General features: G+C 37.5%; 1 protein-coding gene across 1 annotated transcript in view; it reads left to right on the top strand.

Annotated features, from left to right (window-relative positions):
- The window catches only part of TRPM3 (transient receptor potential cation channel, subfamily M, member 3), a gene marked incomplete at its 5' end in the record, with an annotated part of 233,452 nt that overhangs the window by 144,121 nt on the left and 66,574 nt on the right, over positions 1-22,757 (top strand). The window contains one exon of the mRNA XM_009995032.1: positions 8,792-8,915. Coding sequence (XP_009993334.1) covers positions 8,792-8,915 — 124 coding nt within the window. The remainder of the gene's footprint in view (positions 1-8,791; positions 8,916-22,757) is intronic.

Here is a 22,757-nt window from a genome sequence, read left to right as displayed (position 1 = left end):
AGTCTACAGGACAAAGTAGATTTGTAGAAGCTGTATGACATAGTTTATTTGCCATGACATTAAGCATATTTAGAAGTACAATGTATGGCATCTTGCAGTTAAAAGTCGAAGGATTCAGTCAAAGGGCACAATTATATTATTACAGAATCACCTCCCTTAACCTGCTGGCCACGCTTTTTTTGATACAGCTCAGGATACAGTTGGCTTTCTGGACTGCAAGCCCATTGCTAGCACATGTTGAGCTTCTCATCAACCAGCACTGCCAAGTCCTTCTCATCACAGCTGCCCTTAATTCATTCTCTGCCCAACCTGTAATTGTGCTTGCAATTGCCCTGACCCAGGTGCAGGACCTTGCATTTGGCCTTGTCAGACTTCATGAGGTTGGCACGGGCTCACTTGTCAATGCTCCCCTGGATGGCACCCTTTCCCTCCAGTGTGTCGACCACAACACACAGTTTGGTGTCATCAGCAAACTTGCTGAGAGTGCACTTGATTCCACTGTCCATGTCTCCAACAAAGATGTTAAACAGAACCAGCCCTAGAACCCACCCTTCAGGAACACCACTTACTGTTGCAATGGCATATTTGCTGGCTCATGTTCAACTTGGTGTCCACCAGGACCCCTAGGTCCTTTTCTGCCGACCATCTTTACTGCCAGGAGACCCTCGTCGTGCACTGGTACATGGGGATTTTCCTTGGGTGCAGTAATTTGAATTTCTCCTTTTTTGAATTTCATTAGGTTCCTGTCAGCCCATTTGTCCAGACTGTCAAGGTCCAGGTAAGGTTCAAGGGCAGTAGGACCCTCTGGCATATCAGCCACTTTCCTGGTTTTATATCATCTGCAAACTTGCAGAGGGTACTGTCAGCCTCATCTTCCAGATTACTGACGGGAACGTTGAGCCAGATTGGACCAGCGTTATTCTCTGGAATACACTACTAGTTGCTGACCTCCCACTAGATTTCATACCACTGATCACAAACCTCTGGGCCCAGTGATTCTGGCAGTTTTCAATTCACCTCACTGTCTAATAAAACTCCATCAAAATAGTCCATAAACACTTAGCTATAGACCAAGCACTGTTATGTTTGTTTGGTTTTTTTCAAAGGAGATCATTAACTTACTGAACCTAAAACTCCTACTGGGAATAAGGTAGTTTAATAATAAGATTATAATAATAAGAGAATAATAGTAACATTTAATAATAAGAAGATATTTTAAATAATTTATATTCAGGTTCATGCATAGTCCAGTACTGTGTCTTGGATGGATCTGAACATGCCAGGTTTTCTCTGAATCTTTGAGAAGTTGTTTCTCTGTTTTTGGACATGTCACTGTTAACACATTTAACATAGTCTTATTAAAACATTTTGTCCCTTTGTTTGCTGTGTTTCCATCTACCTTGTCTGTGTTCTGAGAAGGAATGCAATTTATTTCAATATATAAAGGGAGCTTATAAGTAAAACAGAGATGGGCTTCTTATGAGAGTCTCCATTGACAGGACAGAGGACAATGGTTTTAAATTGGAAGATAATAGATTTAGAGCATAAGGAAGAAATTCTACTGTGAGGGTATGAGACACTGAAACAGGGTGCCCAGGGAAGTTGTGGTTGCCCCTCCCTGGAAGTCTTCAAGGCCAGGTTGGATGGGGCTTGAAGCAACGTCATCTGGTGGGAGGTGTCCCTGCCCATGCAGGGGGGTTGGAACAAGATGATCTTTAAGGTGCCTTCCAACCCAAATCATTCTATGATTCTATGTTCCTATTTCATCATCACAAACTCCTGCCTGTAAGGCAAGTGATAGAATCACTAGATAAAGAACAAGTAAGTAATTTCTTACCTGAGATTCTCAGTTCTGGCTTTGCAAAAACCTACTATTATCATGTGCTACCTTACTATCTATCTTCTTTCTGACGTGGTGCCATTACAGGTGGTGCCTGCAATATTATCATATACCTTGCTTGCTTTTTTTTTTTTTCCTTTTCTGTTCACCTTGCAATAATTAGAACACAAAAGTATGAAATCTGTAAAGCTCACTAGTGGGAATTTCTCTGTGTTTGCCCTGCTTCAGAAAATCTTAGTCTGGAATGCCATGGTAGTTTTAAGAATATCACCAGTGAAACACCAATATTATTTATATTCTTAGAAATATTTTAACCAAATACATTAGACTTCAAATACAAACTGAGTACTTTTCCCTCTCTGTAACCTATTTTTGAATAGCACTTGGCAGTATAGAAGAATACTGAATAATTGGCACATTAACAAGAGTTCAGCTACTAGCTATTTCTTTTGGATGGAATCTAAGCAGGTTATACAAACTGCCTGTTAGACTCTAAATCAATCCAAATTGCATGCAGAATTTAATTCTGCAATCCACTGTGCACTCAGACTATAAAGTAAAAAACGTATTTTAATTCTGGTTGCAAATCAGGATTTTCCCTGAGACTCAGTGTATCTTCCAGCTGCTGGATATCTGATCTAAGTCATTCACAAAACACATAATTCAGGGCAGCAACAGAATCAGCACTTGCATGTTGCTTATTATCCTGCTGATTTTTCAGTGTCTTAAATTCTGACCCATTGTAGGCCAATATGAATTCAATTCCTACACATACGAATGTGTGTATATGTGTACTAAGCACTGCTGTGAGGTTCTACGTTTATTTGACAGTTCATTTTGGAGGGGGAAAGCACTATGTCTAAAGGTGAAAGAGAACAAAATTAGCTCACTGCTTGAGTTTTGATCAGTGCAGCACCAATCTGCCCTCTCAGAGACATCCTTAAAAGTGTTGGACAACTGCATATGTGCCCAACCAGTCCTTTTGTGCCAGGTTTAACAATATTATGATGTCCCTGCCTTCCATCCTCGTTATTTAGCCTTCCTAATTGATTTAATATAGCAGAAAAAGAACAATTTTTAAAATATATATATTAATTAATGTGCATTGCCCTTTTGCAGTGTCAACGTAGATGCATCCTTGAAAAGGCAAGAGACAAGATGCTTGAATCTGCCTTATTTTAAGGTCTGCTTATAGGCTTTCCTAATGAAAAGGCAGATATTTCACTCACTTAGGGCAGTCTTTGGGTGCATGTTGTGACTTTAAGCACGACTTTACTGGGCTTCAGTGGAATGAGTCTACCAGCACAACTCGGGGAGCTGTGCTTGCCCTGCCTCTCAGGAAATGCTGTCTGCAACTACATAATGTACTAAGAACTGGTTAGAAGAAACTGTGAAGCATACTTTTAAGTGAAGATGTCTTTGAAGGTGAATCAGTTTTGAGGCCTCAGTATCTCAAGTCTCATATGGAAGTTCTAGGGGGAAGGCAAGGCAAATATGGAGTTTCCCACTGAGCTTTCAGCATTATGAATATCAGATAGGCAAAGCAAGGGGGGAGGGTTAACTTTGCCTTAATTTTAATATCAGAGACTACATGTTGTCTTTGTCTGAAAAGTGTGGAACAGAGTATTAAGAATTGTTCTGGTTTGGTTTGGTGGGTTTTTTGGTAGCAGGGGAAGGGCCCCAGGAGTGGCTCCGGTAAGAAGCTGAGAAGCTCCCCAGCTCTAAGGAGCCATTAGAGGGACATTAGAGGGACTGACTCTAAACCCCATCCCCTGTCCCCCTGTGCCGCTGGGGGGAAGGAGGAAGAGAAACTGGGAACCAAGTGATTTGGGCCAGAGAAGGGAGGGGTGTGGTAACATATGCAAGCCTTGCTCTGTGTGTTGTCTGTGTCTTGTGTGTGTTTGATTATTGCAAAATTAAATTACTCTTTTTTCCCCAAGTTGAGTCTGTTTTGCCCGGGACTTTAATCGGTGAAGATCCCTCCTTGTCCTTTGTCTCAGCCCATGAGCTTTGTCCTCCTCATCCCAGTGTGTGTGTGTGGAGGGGGGCAGTTGAGTGAGCAGCCATGTAGCTGTTCTTTTTTGTTGTGTTGGATCCAAACCATGACAAGAATGTTCAAGCTGTCTCCATTTTGCTAAGAATAAAATTCTCAGTGCTATGCTGAGTAAGTTCTCAGTAACTTCTACGTCTTAATGACAAACAAGCTATGTACACAACTAACATAAATGAGAAGACGGCTTAAATGCAACCTTCCCCATGTGGTGAACTGGAAGAATTACTTGGCTGCTCACCACTATTGGCTCTAATTTACCGGTTAGGTTCTCCAGACTCTGAAGCTCTTAATTTTTCTTAATTTACTTCAAAGTTGTGAATATGTTGAACACTATTAAGGGGTAAAAACATCAGAATGATCATAAACACCAAAATTTAGTCCCTGCAAAGCCCTTAGTGAACATCCTCGGTATTAATAACTCTCTGTATATTTTAGTTGTGAATAATTATATGTTGACATGTTGAGCTGAAGTATTTTTGAGTGTGTAATCAAGGATGTCCTCTCGCTTCATTGTCTTGCATAAGAACACAAGCTGGAAGTAAAACAACCGTAAAGTGCAACTATTTATAGGATCATTCAGCATTTTTTAATCCTCAGAGGGTTTTTTAATTAAGAGCTGAATGTAAAATGACAAAAAATAAAACACTAGGTAAAAATTATGTCAGTTCTTAGACAAATATTTCCTTACAGAATGGGAAATTACTTGCAATATTAGAATACAGTCTCCGAGCTGAGTTTATAGCATATTAATGACTCCATCAGTTCTACTCCTGCTAGCAGGAGATCCTTTAGAAATCCAGTTCAATTCCATAAATATGTACTTCTTGCCTAATATTCACAAGGAAACAAAACATTCTCTTTGTTTTAAATGTGCAACCTCATATGAGAACCATTAAAGGTTGCCTTTGGATTGACCTGTCTGCGTCCACTATGGCACAGTTTTCAGGATTCATAACTGAAGTATATTACTTAATTTTTTTAATTTTTTTTTAAAATATGGAAAATATAGGGATTTTTCACTTGGAGCAAAAGGGATCATAATGTTGATATGATGTGGATCTTCTCTATCCCCTATGATGTCTATCCTGTAATGGGGGATCATGGTTGTCTTTACAGCCAAATTCCTTTTTAAGATTGATTTTACATTGCGTATTTTGATATCATTGCTTTTTCTCATAACAAACTACTTTGCCAATCAAAAGCTGCATAGAATTAAGGTAATTTGTTCATTGAAGTTCAATCAACTCTCTTTTGGTGAAGGGACAACCATTTAATAAACACAGAGAAAAATGGTGTAGAAGAACAATCAACAGTGAAGATCTACAAGTAAATCTGATTACTCACAAAAGCACCCAGAAATCATTCCTGTTTGAATAGAATGAAGGAATAATTACATTAATTTTCTGTATCTTTTCATAGCAATGCTATGCAAGATATGTGGATTTAAAATGTCCAAGAAATTCAGTCAGTCCCACAAAGATGCACAAGTGTGTCTTTTTTGTAATTCCCATGGAAAAAATATGAGTAGAACCTCTGGTTACATTTATTACATATGGTGTGATTGTCTAAAGTGAAAATTGTAATTAAAGCAGCAAACCTCCTAAGCTTCCCATAAAGTAGGGCAGAGAATAGTTTTCACATCACACTGATATTTTATAGATATATTTTCTGTACCCTGAACAGAAAGAATAATTTTAAAAAATAAATAATAAATTCACAAATTAAAACTTAGAAACAGATTATGTGCAGTTCATTGAATGGAGTGTTCCATTTAGAAAACTTCTAAGTATGTTGATAACAATAGGTTTAAAAAACGTATCATGAACTTGCATTTTGAATTTGGGTTAGAGCATAGTCTTTATAAATCTGTTGCTAATTGTACAACTCCAGTTCTAAAAATCTGTAGAGAAAAAAAGACTTAATAATTTAGGAGCTGGCTATGGACCAGATCTTTCAAATTCTCTCCAATGTTCACTACAAATTCATACTCAGTGAGTTTGAAAGACTGTAATGTTATCTAGTGGAATGTCTATTATCTCCTCAAATATTAGGCATGACTTCAAAGAAAACCACATTTCTATCTGAGGTGGAAAATGCCAAAAAGCTGTTATCATCTGCATTGGCCAAACCAATGAAGGGAGTTCTGCTTTGCTGTTTAATCTTCCAGCTTATCTTGGATAGAAATAGAATGTCACTTTATTTACTTCGTCACTTCAGTGTTTTTAAGTGGCCTTTCCTGATGGGCCCAATACATCATTCTCCCTTTTTTATTGTGGTAAGGCCATGCAGGTCAGTTCTGATAATCAGATGCAGCAAAACTAAGAACTATAGATTCCTAAGATGTAAATATGATCTGGGCTTGCTATGGCTGATTGAAGTTTACTCAAAGCTTAACTCAGCTATGATTATCAGAAAGCTTGCTGTTATTTTTTCTATTTCTGATTTAAATTACTTCAAGTTTTTTACCTCACAAAGACATTGAACACATTTACTGTAGCATTGCAGAACAAGAAGATGTTAAAAAAACCAAACAACAAACAAAAAAAAACCAAACCAAACAAACAAAACCCAAAACTTAATAAACCTAGACAACTGCAAAAATTCAGTTATGACAGCAGGAAGTTTCTGAGCAGTGGTGCTTCAAGAGATATGTAGCCCTAGTATTAGGGAACCTCTTCTTGATACTTGTATCTAAAAAAAAAACCCTCCATGTCTTTCACATGGAATTTGCCTTGCATGATGTTTAAACTTGCACCAGCATACAGTTTCTGATAGCTTTAAGTCATGAAAGGAAAGTGATGGCTGTTTATGAAGCCTTGGAACTGAATTCTGATTTCACGCAATGCTTACAAAAGCAAATTCCTCTTACCTTCTATGTGTGTTGGCAGAGCCAATTTCTGAAATTATATTTCAGGTTTGGATTCTACACTTTTTAAAAGAAAGTTAAATTAGTGTGAGAAAACAGGATGGTTTTCATCCAAGGACATTGGGAAATGTTTTCTGAAGTTCTGTATTTCAGATTCTTCCAATTACATGTGATTTTATATATTTAATTTACTTTCTCATGTACATATATATATTTTGTTAAATAGATATAGATATTATTTAATATATAATTTCCAAAGGAAGCTGAAGTTTTATTTAAATCTCTTTTTAGATTTTCCAGTTGCTGTTTTTAGAAAACTTGTTCTTAATGTTTAACTGCCTTTCTCTTTCTTAGTTTGAAGGATGGAAAATTGTGTAGTTATTTACAGTGATAGAACCATTTTGTTAAGAACAGCCTTCTTGATGGTTTGAAACAAGATTTCTTTAAACAGAATTTCCAAGTGACTTTTTTAAAAGAGCATAAAAAAGGGGTTTCAGAATTTCTGTCATACATAACCTACCAATCTTCAACTAGAAGTATGTTAGAGATTTTCAGGGTGTCAGCCTCTCTCTAAGTTGATTCTTTTTAACATGGAGAGAATCTACACTTCTACCTGTGCTCTGATACCTTGTTTCATGTTCCTATGTGCTTGCCACATCCTTTCTTCTATACAGGAGTTTAGCCTATTTTTCTTAAAATCCACACACAGAAAATCGTTTGCTGCCACTTGTTGCTGCCTACCAAGAGGGCTGAAGGTCCTAACTCATAATCCCACGGTTTTCAATGTCTCTTTCCTATTTTTATTCATTGTCATTTCTAAAAACATGTTTGCTATTGGTAAAGAGACTAGATAGTTGAATTATATTTAAAATTCAACTGTGTAATGAATATCATGAATTGTTATTTGGGGTTCCTTGCTGAAGTATAGGCAACTTTTAACAGTAGTATGAAATAAACAGGGCTTTGGTCAGTGTTTCCCCTAAGGAGCTGCCACAAGAGAATTATGACTTCTAGATACTGTGCTGCTTCTGATAATTCTTTGCAGTTGCTAAGTCTTTGCAGGGCTAAGTCTTTATTTATCTTCTGTGATAAAACACAAGTCATGAAGATCCTCTGATTTTCATTCCCCTAGATGGGCAGCAATGACCTATCCTAAAAAACATTCTGACTCAGCTCATTTGAAACTCTCAGTTTCAAGTTTCAAGTGAGAAAACTGCTATGATCCATACATCGAAGGATACATGTTCCACATTAAAGCCCACTCTTTTGTAAGACATTAAGAACAGCAATGTTTCACCCAGAACAGTCCTGAGGAATAGGCTTTTTTGGTATCAAGGGATAAGGTTCAAATACTAATATTTCATGTAATATTACTATTTATTTCTGCTGTTGGGCCAGTTATTTGTAGTATTAATATTAACACTGAGGAGGAGTATAAAAATGGTTACTCTTTAAATTCCTGGAAGATCAGCATGAACAAAGCAAAATTATTTCTTTAAATGTACTTGGAAATGGAGATGGTTTTGATTGTGTGTTTTCTTACCCAGTGCTGTGCAGCATCGATAAGGTGAGTTAAACCTTTTGGGACATTCACTCTAAAATCAAAAACATTGACAACACTAGTGCTCCCAATTTCGTAAAACTAACTTTGAGCTGAATTCTGCTAAATCACTGATAGAAAGGGGTCTTCAGGTCACCCAAAAGTGTTGGTCTCCCTCAAATCCAGACTATCAGTGTGGTTCTTGTTTTTGTTAGGAAATCCCAGAGAGCTGATATTTTGAATGACCTTCTGTGATGCGGTGTGAGAAATGAAATAAAAACTTTGGAGATGAGACACCCCAACATGATCAACGTGATTCTAGGACAGTGGTTTCTGATTTATCTCTGATGGCTTCTGAGATTCCTGCCCTTTAAACCTGTCCAAAACAACCTGGAGTGATTTGTTGTCTGTAATTTTGTTCAAACCATGGCTGAGGTTGAAGTGTTCCCTCACGTCTTTTTTTCTACTTTATTCTTTGTTTTTGAATTTCAGACTTATCAACGAGTCTTTGAGGGACCAGTTGCTAGTTACCATACAGAAGACTTTCACATACACCCGAACCCAAGCACAACACCTCTTTATTATCCTCATGGAGTGCATGAAGAAGAAGGAGTTGGTATGTTCACACTTGCCTTAAAGGAAAATACAGAGAGAACACAGAGCATTGTTTGGTTGAGCCTTTCAGGTGCCTTTTGAAGAATTTCACTAACCTGATCCCTGTGACCCAGATTCTAAACCAATATTACATCATTCTGACTTTTATTTGCTTTAATCTCTGTTTTCTCATTTAAAGGGATTAATTGCACAGATCTGTTCCATTTGTAAATTCTTCTGTATTTCCTATAACAGAACTAGTAGAGTACAAACATGATTACTGTAATTTTCAGACATATTATTAAAATTGTACCTTGTTCAACTACAGAAAACATCAGAAGGAAGCATACTTGTTTATCTGTTACTGGGATTATATTTTAAGGATACTGTAGAGTTGCACAAGTTGCACAAGGGCTTTTATTTTCTTACATTTTCTTTATATGTGACAGGAAAAGAAGACAGCTTGTCTCCAAGGCTCCTGTTCTGCTGTGGCAAAGCTATTCCTTTAACATGGAATTATACTTTCTTGAAGAACATAACATCTTTCAACAATTTCTGGGGGTTTCATGAGGCTGCTTTGCTCAAAGCATTTTTGAAGAAAAATCACATTGTGAAAAACTTAGAATTCGATTCCAGGGGTTTTCACTTCTTACAAACTGTCTGAATAAGTGTGCTTCAATTTTATATCCATCTGTTTTCTAAGCTTTGTTTTTTGTTCATATCGCAGCTTCCTGGAATTCCAGGCTGATGACAATCGGCAACACTTTGTGTAGAGATTGACTCAGTTGTTTTATAGAAGTTTCATTTTTTGAAACTGTGAGTTTTTTGTGACTTCATTCTCAGCAGTGTCTAAATTTTAGCTGAAAATATGGCATAGAGTAATCAATAGCACTGAGCAGAATGTTTGAAAAAACAGATTGCCAGTCTAGGCCATGCTTTACAAAATAGAAGCTACTTCTTTATATGGTTTAACTTGCCAAAAGCACCATATTTTGTTCAAGAACTGGCAGGTCATGCATGCATCAAAAAGTGGTCAACCCTCTTCATGCATAACTAATCATTTATATAGATCACAATCACCCGGGATGTACCTTGGACAATGACAGAGAGGAGAAGATCCCAAGGACAACTTCTCAGGCATGACATGAGAGCAGCAAGCAGTGCCACTATGCTGTTGCAAAGTAGAGGATTGATGGAACTGGACACAAAGCAGACCCTGCTGTAGTCTTCCTCCCACAATCAGAATTTAAACTTTATAGCTGACTTTAAGCATCCTCTAGCTATTCACAAGCAGTAAGTGCAGCCCATAAGGTATAAACTAGTCATGCCTTCCATCAATGAACTACAACAAGACAGAGAATTATTTTTTCTTTCTTTTTCCTTTAATTTTTTTCCCCAAAATAATTTCCTTTGCATTAAAAACTCTCAGAAAAATATAGCTGTGGCACAGAAATACTTTTCCTCTCCATCTGTGGTTGCCAAGAGGTACCATAATCCACACAGTACTTCAGTTCACTTTACATGAGTAGTACCTATGTGCCTCAGTAGTGCCTTAATAGTGAATTTCCTATAACATTTCTTGGCAATGATTAGCGGAAAGAACCTCCTTAGGGAAATAACACTAATTCTTTTGTGCCTGTTTCCTTTAATGTAATATTAATCAATAATAACAATGACAATAATAACAACAATAATAATGATATGCACATATAAGATCTACTTATGAAACAGTGTGAATGCAAGCACAAAAAACACACTTAATAATAGAGAATGGAACAAAGAGATAAGGAAGGGAAGGAGAGGGAGAGCAAAAGAGAGGGAGCAAGGGAGGAAGGAGGATAGGCAGGAAAAACAGAAAGGTGGGAATTAACAAAGAATAGAAAGTAGAGGCAGACATTTAACTAATAAGATTGGGAAAATGCAATTCCGAATTGTTCCAGACATCTAAATCCAAAACTGGTTATCAAGCTTTGAACAAACTGCTACTGCAAAGTTAACTGTAAGGTTTTTGTCCGTGATATGCACTTCAAGATTTGTATTCCAAGCAAGACTGTGCATTTGTTACAAGTTCATTTACAGACTTGTAGCCTCTGTCACAAATGACATTCTGTACCTTTGTATCTTGCAAAGAGCTATTAGCCAGGAGGTTGTTTGGTTGCTCAAAATTAGGTGTTCTGAATTAGAATTTATGCCCCTGATACAACTGTATATAAAGAGAATACATTCAAACAAGTGTTTCTCTCTGGTACCTCAGTTGTATTTGAGGAGTTAATTTTAACAGTGATGTGCTAGAAAGATCATATATCTGAGATGTGGTTGCTGGGTTAATGGTGTCCTTTAAGACTCATAACCTTGTATATGAATGTAAAAGAAAGATGATACTCATAATGATGAAGATAACATTACCAGAGTAGATGGATGAGCTTAGAGATGTGAATTATTCCCAGGAGTGAGTGATGACTTCACTGGTTTTACAGAGCCAGTTTTTTTTCATATTTATACATCTATCTCAGCCCTTAACCTTCCTCAAACTAGACCTTCTGATTTGTTTGTCCATAAGACAAAATGCTGCTTGATGAACTGACTTCATTGTTAGTCTGATCTCCCCTCTCCCTAAAGAAACAAATAGAAGGAAGATGCAAAAGTTTTGTCTCAGAGATCCCAGCATCAAATTGATCATGGCTCTTTTCCCTAAGTTTATGGTCAGTGTGCCTGAGTGACTTTGTGGCTGCTGAATTCATAGGGAACAAAGTAGACAGTGAAAGAGAGGCATGTCACATTACAGTGTGCAGCTAAACAATTAAGTGCAAATAGGGTACAGGCAAGAAGATGCTTTTATAGTAAAGTACATAATGCAGATGGATCACAAATGAAGAGAGAAAATAGAATGCAAGTTAATCTCTGGAAAACAACAAAAAGCTGTATTTGATATATTTTTTCCTACTCTACCTCCTTAGAATGTATGAAAAAACTGGACTTTTGTTTATGAATTTGACATAAGTATGGTGGCCAGGGAAGAAGCATAATCATAACAAAATAGCCCCCACCAGAGGAAGTCAGATTTTTAAGTTCTAATACTTTGTACTTCACTCTTGGAGAGTGGTCTGTGAATTGCATGCCCAGAGAGCATCATTATTATGATGTGCAATGTTCCATTTATTTGGTGAAATGTAAGTTCATTTGTTGAATATAATCTGAGTACACAAGTTATATGAGATGAGACCATAACAGAGGAGTGATCTAAGTCTATTAAGTCTGCAAGTCAGAGCAAATTTCACTTCTTAATTTAATGAGTTTTTATTAAATTGTAAACTTAGCTGTGCTGATACTGCAAGCATCAGATTTTATATTCAGAAACATATTTGGTCCTTTGTGAACTCTATGTTATAAAATCCCTTTAAAATTAAGTAGACTAGACATGTCTGTATATATAACACTAGATTACAAGGGTAGGCAAGTGTTTTGTATATAATTTATAGAGATTCTTTACTATCATATTTGCATAGAATTCTTAAAAAAAGTTTATGCCAAGAATTTCCTAAAATAGGAATATGAAGGCTCACTAAGGCAAAGTGGACAGGAAGCAGCATTGTAAAGTCTAGTTCACACTTTTTTTCAAAAAGCACCATGAACATTTTTGCTACATGATCCAATCTGTATGCAGCTAAAACAGCCCACCCAGTTGATGATACCTTGCCTGCCACTAAACAAACAAAATCTTGAAAGCCGCCACAAAACAAACAAACAAGAAATACAATGAGTGAAGGAGGGAGTTTTAGAAAATAAACAAGAATCACTTCAGATAGTCCCTGAAAACACAATGGGTAAGGGTATTGTTCAGAAGCTTGTGCACATGTGTATTTAGTTCTGTCTCAGTAAATAAATTAACAGCATTATTTTACCTTTAAGACAGTAATTCTGGTGTTTTATGAAAAAAAACCAGTCTGCTTCACTTTTTAAAGACTACTTAATTTTGCAGTTTAGTACCTTAGTAATAAAAAAATGGCACACAAGCACTAGCCATAAAGACTGTGTACCACCTGCTGGTTAAGTTTGTTTTCTTTTTACTACCATGAGCATTTTCTTCTGTTACTTGTTTCCTTAAGTACTTGAAGGTTCAATTACGACATTAAGCAAACTGATAGTGTCATTGCCTACCACTGCATTGCAAGAAAGTTTTGCAAAACTTAAGAGATATGGATGGTGATCACGGGTCTGTGTACATCAATGAACCAAAAGACACAATTTAATTATTTTCTTGTTAAGAGAGAAACTAAAATCTCCCATTTCTGCCTCATGTTAGCAAATAACAGATATTCTTTACTTCCCACTCCTTTTCTCTCGTATCCCTGTTCCTCAGTGTACACTCACTGTGACAAACATATGGCTGCTTGGGGACAGTGTAAACCTTGCTTCGTATTTGCTGAGTGTATATGTATGGTGATAGGTCATTCCAGATGACTTCATGACTAACTTGGAATTCTGGTGCTGTCAGGTTAAACAAGGCAGGTGTCACTCTGAAAAAGCTGGATGCACCGAGCTGAGATCAGGACAACCTGCATCATGAAGGTGCTTGCTATTTATTGCGTTTTTCTTTTAAACAGGGATGAATCCAAATTGTCAAAAAATGCACAGTGCATGAGCAGGCTGTGTTGTAAGACTAGCATTCATATCCCACTATGTTCTTACTAATGCAGGACTTAGCTTATTGGTTACTTACCCAAAGAACTGGGAAGCTGTTGAATGATTTAGCAGTCTCTTTTCCATTTGGACTATAATGTCCATAATATAGGTCTGTAAGAACTATTTCTCTTTGGTGATTTCAGTTGTGTCTGACTGAAAAGGCTGGAGGAAATCTGTCTGTGTTTTTGTAAGTTTTCATACTGGGAAGCGCTTGACTTGATCATACACTGGCTGCAAAAACATTGTGGTTTTCAGCTAGATGTGCAAGCTTAGTGAATTTCTATGCTAATTAAACACCATCTGCAACTGTTTATTAGTATACACATAGATACATTCTGAATTAAATATTAGATGAGTCAGATGGACTTTTAAGAGTTTGCCAGCATAATGTCACTTGTGGTGCTTCACAAAGGTTTTGAAGTTCATTCAAATCCATTTTTTAAGATCAGTTTGGCTTCTAAACCAACTAAATTATTTCAGATAAGATTTTTTTAATGTTAATGAAATGCAGAAAAGGACTTGGTGACTTTTCAAACAGTAAAAATCAACTTTAGTTCCTGCAAGAGTATAGTGGCTGTGAACACTGTGATTTGGCAGCAGAGATCTGGAGTAGGAAAGTATCATCTAACTACTGGCCTGCTAGTTGCTGAAACAAGTCTTGTCTCTCCCATAGAAACACTCTGACATCTCCTGCATAAAGTGTACTGATGCTAATTAGTCCTCTGCTTTCAAATGGAGGTGCCAGTTCTCCGCATCAGTGACTGTAGCAACTCTTATAATTTTGATGAAGGTTAAATCTGCTATCCAATGAGTGGAAATCAGTAGGACTAGTCTAGTACATAGACCCAACCTCTGTAAGTGTTAAGATTATGATTACAGGGTACTTTTAAAGTCTGCAAACCTCATTTTATTTCTTTTTGCTAAGGAGATAAAACCATATTGGGTTTTTTTCAGCTGCCAAAAGCCAGATGGAGTTAGCTAGGCTTTGCCATTGGCTCCACAGAGTGAAATCTCATCCTAGGACTGGGGTTTTTTATTTCAGTAATTGAGAGATCAAATTCCAGAAGCAAAGCAGCCATAAACAAACGGACAAACAAACAAACGAACAAAAAAAAAAAAAAAACACAAAAAAACCCCCACAACAGCAAAAAAAACCCACACAAAAGCAGCTGTTAACTTACACTGAAACCTTGAAAAGCTTTAGATCCTACCCACTGCTTTTCAACTGCTGTCAGATAAGATAGGGCTCTACTAACAGGAAACACAAGATGTTAGTCCTCCCATGTAAACACAACTGTTACATTTAGGCAGTTATTTCATCCATCGTGATCTCTGCTGTGCCATCTGCAGCACAAGTCTATGAAGACCAGTATTCCTTCTCCTGCTTACATTCAGCTAATAGACATTTTCTGTTTTATTTGGTCCATACTACCTGCACAAATATCACAGATGGGAGACACCTAATAGATACGAATGCAACTTACTACAAATCTCTTCTATGTATTCTTTAATTAAAATTGCAGCTACAGAAATTCAATTTAGAATGTTTCTTTTCCCTCTAAAAATATAAATTGTGAAAATATCCATTACCCCATTTATACTATTAACAACTAATTCTGAGAAAAGTGAACTGAATCATTACAAGAGCTCTGTCAATTGTCCCAGTAATGAAACTGAAGGCAAAACAGTACTGTGTGACACTGCATCTTCCACTTTAGGTAATACAGACTAATTTTTGCAGTCAGGGAATTGAACAGGTTCAATGTAGTTTATCAACTCCACAATACTGTTTAGAATCCTGTCTTTCTCCCTGGCTCTGTTGCATCTCGGGAGCAAAGATTTCAGATGGGGCCCATTCAGGACCCACTCTGTACTGCTGTAATATCTCAATCATGGCAGAGGAGCTTATTGTACAAGATGCAGGTTCTGTGTAGATGTAGTAGTAACTGCAAATTTACAAATGTCCTTTAGAAATATTTTATACTAAGTAAGCTGCCTTTTCCAAGTGTGACCTACTTACTGTCTCCAGTAAAACAACTAGGAAAGTAATGGTTTGTGGCTATTTTGCTGCTTCCTATCTGTGTGCTACATTGCTGTCAACCTAAATGCAGAATAGGCACGCATTTGCACCATCTGTAGCAAAGCAAGATGAGTATCCATGTACTGTCAGACTGTCTGAAAATATGTTGCGAAGCAAAATTAAATACTGAAGTTTAAGATTGAGCTAGAGTCCCTGATTTTAATAACATTTTCACCCAACCAACTCATTGTATTTTCAGTATTTTCAGTTCAGATTACAAGATATATGTGTGCATTTAAGTCCTGCAGACAAAATTGTTTAGGGCAATTACTTGCAAGTTTTTTAGTATATACAGCAGTGGGAATGACCAAACTGAATTCTTGTTCTCTTAAAGTAGCAGAATATTAGGTCCATTCATCTCAGTGATGAGCTTTTTACAACACTCTTGGGTTTTGTTACTACGCTTTGCCTTGAAAAACAATTCAGTTGTACATCACTTAGTATCCATGAGCAAACAATGGGTTACAGGTTAAATCAGGTCACTAAAATGCAGAATTACATTAACTTGGATGGTTTTTACAGAAATTGTCCTATGCAGGATGGTCATTTAGCAGAAGAACAGAGACGTTTCAGATCCAAGGTTAGGTGCCAAAAGGAGCCTATTTATTCATGGGTAGAATTGTCTAAGGCCCTGATTTGTGGCCAGTTCTTAGTTTGCCAGAATGAGCTAGTAGGACTTGTGCAGGGACACCCATTCACATAAAGACCAGAGATAAATGAGACTCCAAAAGTAAAACAAGGCTCAAATGGTACACACATGATCTTACTCAGAAGGCCAGACACGCAGATAGAAGTTGACCCTAACACCTCCAGTCTGTGCTATGGGTGACTGCTGTTGTGTCATAAAAAGAGTGTTTTCTGGGAGAAATATCCATTTGCTGGGGTTGCATGTCAACTAGCATGTCCTTTAAAAATACTACATTCAAGCTTCTCCTCAGTATGTGCTGGAAACCAGGCATGATTCTTGTATCATCAATGAATCAATGTTTGTGGACAATTGCTGTTTTGGGACCACTGGGGTTAATAAGCTTCCATATAGTACATTTCAATTGGTCTTAACTCCTGTTACCTGGGATTCAGATTTCAGGGCTTTCCAGGTGATAAAGCTTCATTATTTTATTTACTGTACTACTCATGTCCCCTTCTATCTATTTAAGTCACTTTATGTTTTCAGGAGAAATTCAATAAAGTTAGTGTCTTGTCAATACCTCCAAGAACCCTCTCTAGATTAGAAGAGATGAAGGAAGTAAACTACATCACAGTTATTTCACTCTTCTTTCCTGAATGAGTGATGGAAGAGCTGGAATTACTCCAAAGATTAAATGAAAATGCCTATCTCATCATCCAGAACTGTTTCTACCTTTGTGGCTCTTTTTAACTAGTTCCAGCACTGCAAGCTTGCATGGAAACACTTCTATGTTTATTTTCACAGTCTATTCTGTTCATGTGCACAGCCCAGTGATTTAAAGAACATCTAAATTCTATTCCCCTGCTTATATGCTTAGTGACTTAAATTTTGTATTTACTGATGATTCAACTTTAAAATCAGGGACTGGTATTTCACTGCCTGAATAGAGTTGCAAATCCTACTGCAACAACAGCAAGGAACCTGTTGTATAAGAAAAAATTATTGTTTTCAATGTTTTTACTGCCAAAACTTATTTATTACACTGAAAAATTCCAAAATGTTGACAGTGCTGTGTGCACAGATGAACTATAAGGGTTTTTGACATGGGACAGGTCTGTGAGATTTCCACAGCCTTTCCTATTCAATCATGAAGGGGTTGACACAGCTGTCTTGTTCTGGAACAAAAGCTACCAATTAGGGAAGGAGCCAAGCATTTACAGTAATTTCTTTCAAATTATTTTATGTGCACCTAGGTGGTTCTTCAATTGCAAAAGTGCTGCCTTTCTCATAAGCACGGATTGTTTTGTTTGCTCTGTGCTTCTTAGCAAACAATGATTCTATGGTAAATTATTGGATTGAAGAAAAATGGGAAGTGTTGCAGTGCTGCCACAACACAGAAGGAATATGTAAAATTTTAAAACTTCATAACATTCAAATTCATCCCATCATATCTGCTCTCTCTTATTTTCTCATTTTGTATTTTCTTTCCTCTTAGAATAGCAGACCACTTAGTTTAGGTTTTCCCTAAATATAATTGTCTCTATATTTCTTTTCCTAAATTTCCTCTCATTTGGCCATCCCCTTTCTTCTCCAACGTTATCCATTGACTCACCTGTTCCCTTTGTTCTTTGTTATTACTTGACATCAAGCAGCTTTTCCCTTGAGTTAAACAGGATTATGCGTAGCAAGAAAAAAAATGTTTTCCCCTCTTATATGAACCATCTTGAGGCTCTGTATTAAGTGATGTCCTTTAATGTTTTGTTCTATCAAGCTCTCATTTTTCTTTTCAGGGTAATTTTCCCCTGAAATATTCAGGTACGCCTAACTAAATTATAAATGTCAACATGTACTCTAGAATGAATTACCTGCTTTGCTGAACCAGCCCATTATCTCAAACAGGAGAGTTTCAGGTTGTGTTTGCAGTTGCTTCTGCTTTTTTGTGGAGAAGGGACATGGTCTTTTTTCTAAATCATGTAACGGAGATGCATATGAACAATTTGTATATATTTGTCAGAGGTGAGATTTGAAACCATGCAAGAATTTTCTGGAGATGGCAGGAAAAAAAAGTCACTTTGAGTGAATTTTAATACACCATATATTTTCTCCTGATGTCAAAGTGAAATGGTGGTGAGAAACATCTCCATTTCTAAAACTGTGAATATTCTGTAGCGTTATTAAGATTCTATGAATACACTATGTAAAGAGAGCACTCGGTTGCTTTCTCTGTTCTCATGACTGCTACCCTGATTTTCTCTCTGTCTTCAGTTATCCATTGTCCAGTCAGCAGGCACTGTCAATCTGAGTTGTAGAGAATTATTTATCTTCTTCATGTCTCATCTCCTTCATGACAGAGTGTAAAACGCCTTTCTGGGCAGGCGTGTGCTGCGTTCTCCCTACTGATTTGGTGGTGTTTCCTCTCTCTCCAAACTAAGACAAGATAAATAACTGAATATATTTCAGCTCATTCTTTATCCTCTGAAGAGTTTGAGGTTAACCCTACTGTAAAATAAGAAATGTTCACGTGTAACAGGATATTTTAGAAATACTAAGTACAGCCTGATGCTGCATACATATTCAAATTCAATCCAGACCTTTATACTGGCTTTGAACAGCAGAAGCTCTTCCATCTCTGTGGAGTTTTCAGAATAAGTCCTAAACAAAAAGTGCTCTGGGGGGAGAGAAGGGCTCTCTTTTTTGGTAGGAAAAGGCATTAAAAGAGGAACTGAATATGTTTGCAGATGGGAATAATTTTATGTCCTCTGATAATTTCATCCAATGCTATTTTAAGCTATTTCAGAAGAGTTTTTTACAATAATTCCCATTCTGTGACCTGGCACATTCTCAGTTAATGACTGTGGTTTCTGACCATACCTATTGCTTCTCATTCTAAGGGTAAAATCGACTTGGATCAAATCCATGTGGAGTAAGAAGCTGTTCATGGGGTAGCAGCTCATGCTGACAAAGGTTTATCATTTATATCCAGCTAGGCCTGAAGAGCAAACTCTGGCAAATCTATACTGGCTTAAAGAGGACTATGTAAAGCAAAACAAATTTTTGTGTCAAGGAATTTCCTATACATCTATACAACTTGCTCATCAGGGCACTAGAAAATGCTTCCTTCTGTCTTCTACACAAGTGCTGCCCTTTCCACACATGACAAGTCTATTTCACTTAGATTAGAAAGGGACAGAAATGTGAACAGCTATCAAGGAGCCAGGCAGAGGACCAAATTGTAAGAATTCTGAGTTTTCACTATTAGAACCTGTTATAATGTAGTGCAACCTGCCCCTTGTCCTCCTTTCTATCTCAGTGCTCCTCCCATTTCAGGAATTGTCTAACCTATTACTTTGTTTGCTTTCCTTTGACCAAATCTTCTCAGTATCTAGACATATCCTCTTCTTAGTTGGTCCTTTGATTTGGCAGCTGTTATTAAAGAAAGAATTAAGGAGATTATTATTTCTATAGTAACCAGGCATTTACATGCCTGCGGAACTTGGGAAATCCTAAATGGCAGTTTAGTCTCTGTCTCTCAGTGCGTGAATCATTTCTGAAAATCTGTTTGATAGTCACTACTCTCAGGTAAGACGGTATTACCTGACTGCTTACAGAACTGTAATGTGGTAGGAAAACAATAGCATGCATCATATTAGGGTAAACTGACCCTGCTGAGCCAGAAACTATGTAGAGAAAAGGGACAGGAATGAAAAAATAATCTGTCAAATAAGAATGGAGCTAAACTGAAAGAAATGCCATTTTAAAAGGAGGGCCTTTGACAGAATCTAAGATCAGATAATCTCTTCCTCCTGCCCCTTCCACACCCTACCCCCACCCCTCCACCCTTCTTTGCTTTCTCTCCTGCTGTGCTTTATTCTCCATCTGTTTGTTTTTTTACTTGCTCTCTACCTGAAAATTAGGTTTCTACCCTGCTGGACTGTAATTATTGCTGGCAAGTATCACAGTGTGCTGCAATGATTCTGCTTGCAGAGAAGGTCTGATTTGGCTCAGTGATTACCTAGCACAATTTCCTAGGAAGAATTAGGACAAAGCTACAGTGTTGTTGTTGTTTGTTTTTGTTTTTTTCCTGGAGGTTAATCCTGTTCACACCAAAATACATCAGTAAAATCTCCATGAGGTAGGGGAAAGACCTTTCCTGTTTGGGAAGGGGATCTTGTCTTTTCCTGCCTTTAATGGCAAACCCCATGCCTTTCTCTCAGGCAGGTTTTGTGGAGGCAAATGAGAGGTAGGATAGTGATACGGGGTTTGACTGACAGATCCCAACCACCTGCTTGTGAGGGGAGCCCACCAGAGGTGGTGCTTGCCCAATTGCCCCCAGAAGTGGAAGTAGCTGCCATCGACTGTATTTGGCAAGTAGATCACTAAATTTATATCAAAAGAAATCCAAACATGAGCGTTACATTTAGCAAAAACCTGGATGCCTCTGGACACTGTTCGTGCAGCTCGTTGGTGCAACCTTTATTGGTGACAGCTATGGTTTTGCTTGTCTGTTTCAGCTGTGTTTTAATCTAAAGATTTAACTCTTTCTTCAGGGTGCTGCAAAATGATTTTATATTTCTAAGGGATGTTAACGTCAGCTTCTATTATATTTCTAGAGAAGAGAAGAAAAACATATTTTAAAAAAGGCTTGCTGTTGGAAGCCACAGTTGTTAACTTACATGCCTCAGGCAACTACCAAAAAATTTCATTTCAGGCCAATAAATACTGAGGAAACACTGAGGAAAGAAAGGAGAAAATTGAAAAACGACCAACCTGAAAACACCCAAGGTGGTGGCAGAGAAGCAGAAAAACTGGCTATTTTAAAATAACTGAGTTTAAAATAATAAAAAAAAAAAAAAATTTAAGCTACCAACTACATGGAAGTAATAATGCAGCCCAAATCCCTTGTAGAAAACAGAATACTTGACCTTTGGATTTTTTTTCTTCTTTGAACATGGATTGTTTTTTAGCTCAAAAGAAATAGCTGAGTAGGGTAAATTACAGGCTTTTTTCTCTCTAATACAATTTCATTATACACATAAAATAGAAAACCATTTTATAGATACAGTTTGAAGAAGTTCAGCGTAATGAAAATTTCTCAGTTTAAGGTAATCTTCCCTTTTTCACAGGAATGCAAAAGAAGTGGTAATCTGAATACTGCAACTCTTACTCCTTGTTTTATTTTGGTAGGATGAGCAAGCCTTAAGCATGTATTACTTTTTAATCTCAACTTCCTGCAGTTTATTTTTTTGTAATTAAATGTCCTGGATTTCATATACACACCTTACTAGGTTTTTTAATTTATTTTTTTTTCACTGAAATTGTACAGAGGCTAGGATTCAACAACAGACTTAAAATGGACTTCAGTAGGTCTTATTAAAGGTGAACAGCTCTTAGAAACTGTCTCCTCATTTTCAGAAGAAAGACTTTATTTTATTCTTAGTAATGAGCTATTAAGTAGGTTTCTGAGTCTTTAATTTACTGTTATTTTTGTATTTCATTCATTCATCCAGCAAGAGCTAGCTGGGAATAGATTTTACTGACCCAGATATTTTCCTTTAGCACAGCAGCTTTATACACTTTAGTGTATAAAAGCCCATTCTAACAGGGCTCTAGTCAATGTCCTATTTAACAGCATGTGTGTGTGGTTTCTCAGTTCTCTGTGGTGATTTACCCACCAGAGTACCTGTGAATGGCAGCTAGCAAGATGTCAGATACATTAATGAGACATGAAACGAGATTAGTACATTGCAAACATACGTTTCTATCTGTTAAATAGTGGAAAGGAAGTCACCAAAGAAACACATCTCCTCTAAGACAGACAGATAGGTGGCATGAGACCTAGAATCATAGAATCATAGAATCTTAGGGGCTGGAAGGGACCTCGAGAGATCATCTAGTCCAACCCCCCTGCCAGAGCAGGGTCACCTAGAGTACATCACACAGGAACGCATCCAGGTGGGTTTTGAATGTCTCCAGTGAAGGAGACTCCACAACCTCCCTGGGCAGCCTGTTCCAGGGCTCTGTCACTCTTACAGTAAAAAATTTTTTTTGGATATTCACCTTGAACCTCCTATGCTCCAATTTACACCCATTACCCCTTGTCCTATCACTGGTCATCACTGAGAAAAGCCTAACTCCGTCCCCCTGACACTCACCCCTTACATATTTGTAAACATTGATGAGGTCACCCCTCAGTCTCCTTTTCTCCAAGCTAAAGAGACCCAGCTCCCTCAGCCTTTCCTCATAAGGGAGATGTTCCACTCCCCTAATCATCTTCGTAGCTCTGCGCTGGACTCTTTCGAGCAGTTCCCTGTCCTTTTTGAACTGAGGGGCCCAGAACTGGACACAATACTCCAGATGTGGCCTCACCAATGCAGAATAGAGGGGGAGGAGAACCTCTCTTGACCTACTAACCACACCCTTTCTAATGCACCCCAGGATGCCATTGGCCTTCTTGGCCACAAGGGCACATTGCT

This window comes from Chaetura pelagica, unplaced genomic scaffold, assembly GCF_000747805.2.
Source record: "Chaetura pelagica isolate M959 unplaced genomic scaffold, ChaPel_1.0 scaffold330, whole genome shotgun sequence".
Lineage (NCBI taxonomy): Eukaryota > Metazoa > Chordata > Aves > Apodiformes > Apodidae > Chaetura > Chaetura pelagica.
Note: the sequence above shows the minus strand (reverse complement) of the source record. Positions and strands in the feature narration are given on the sequence as shown.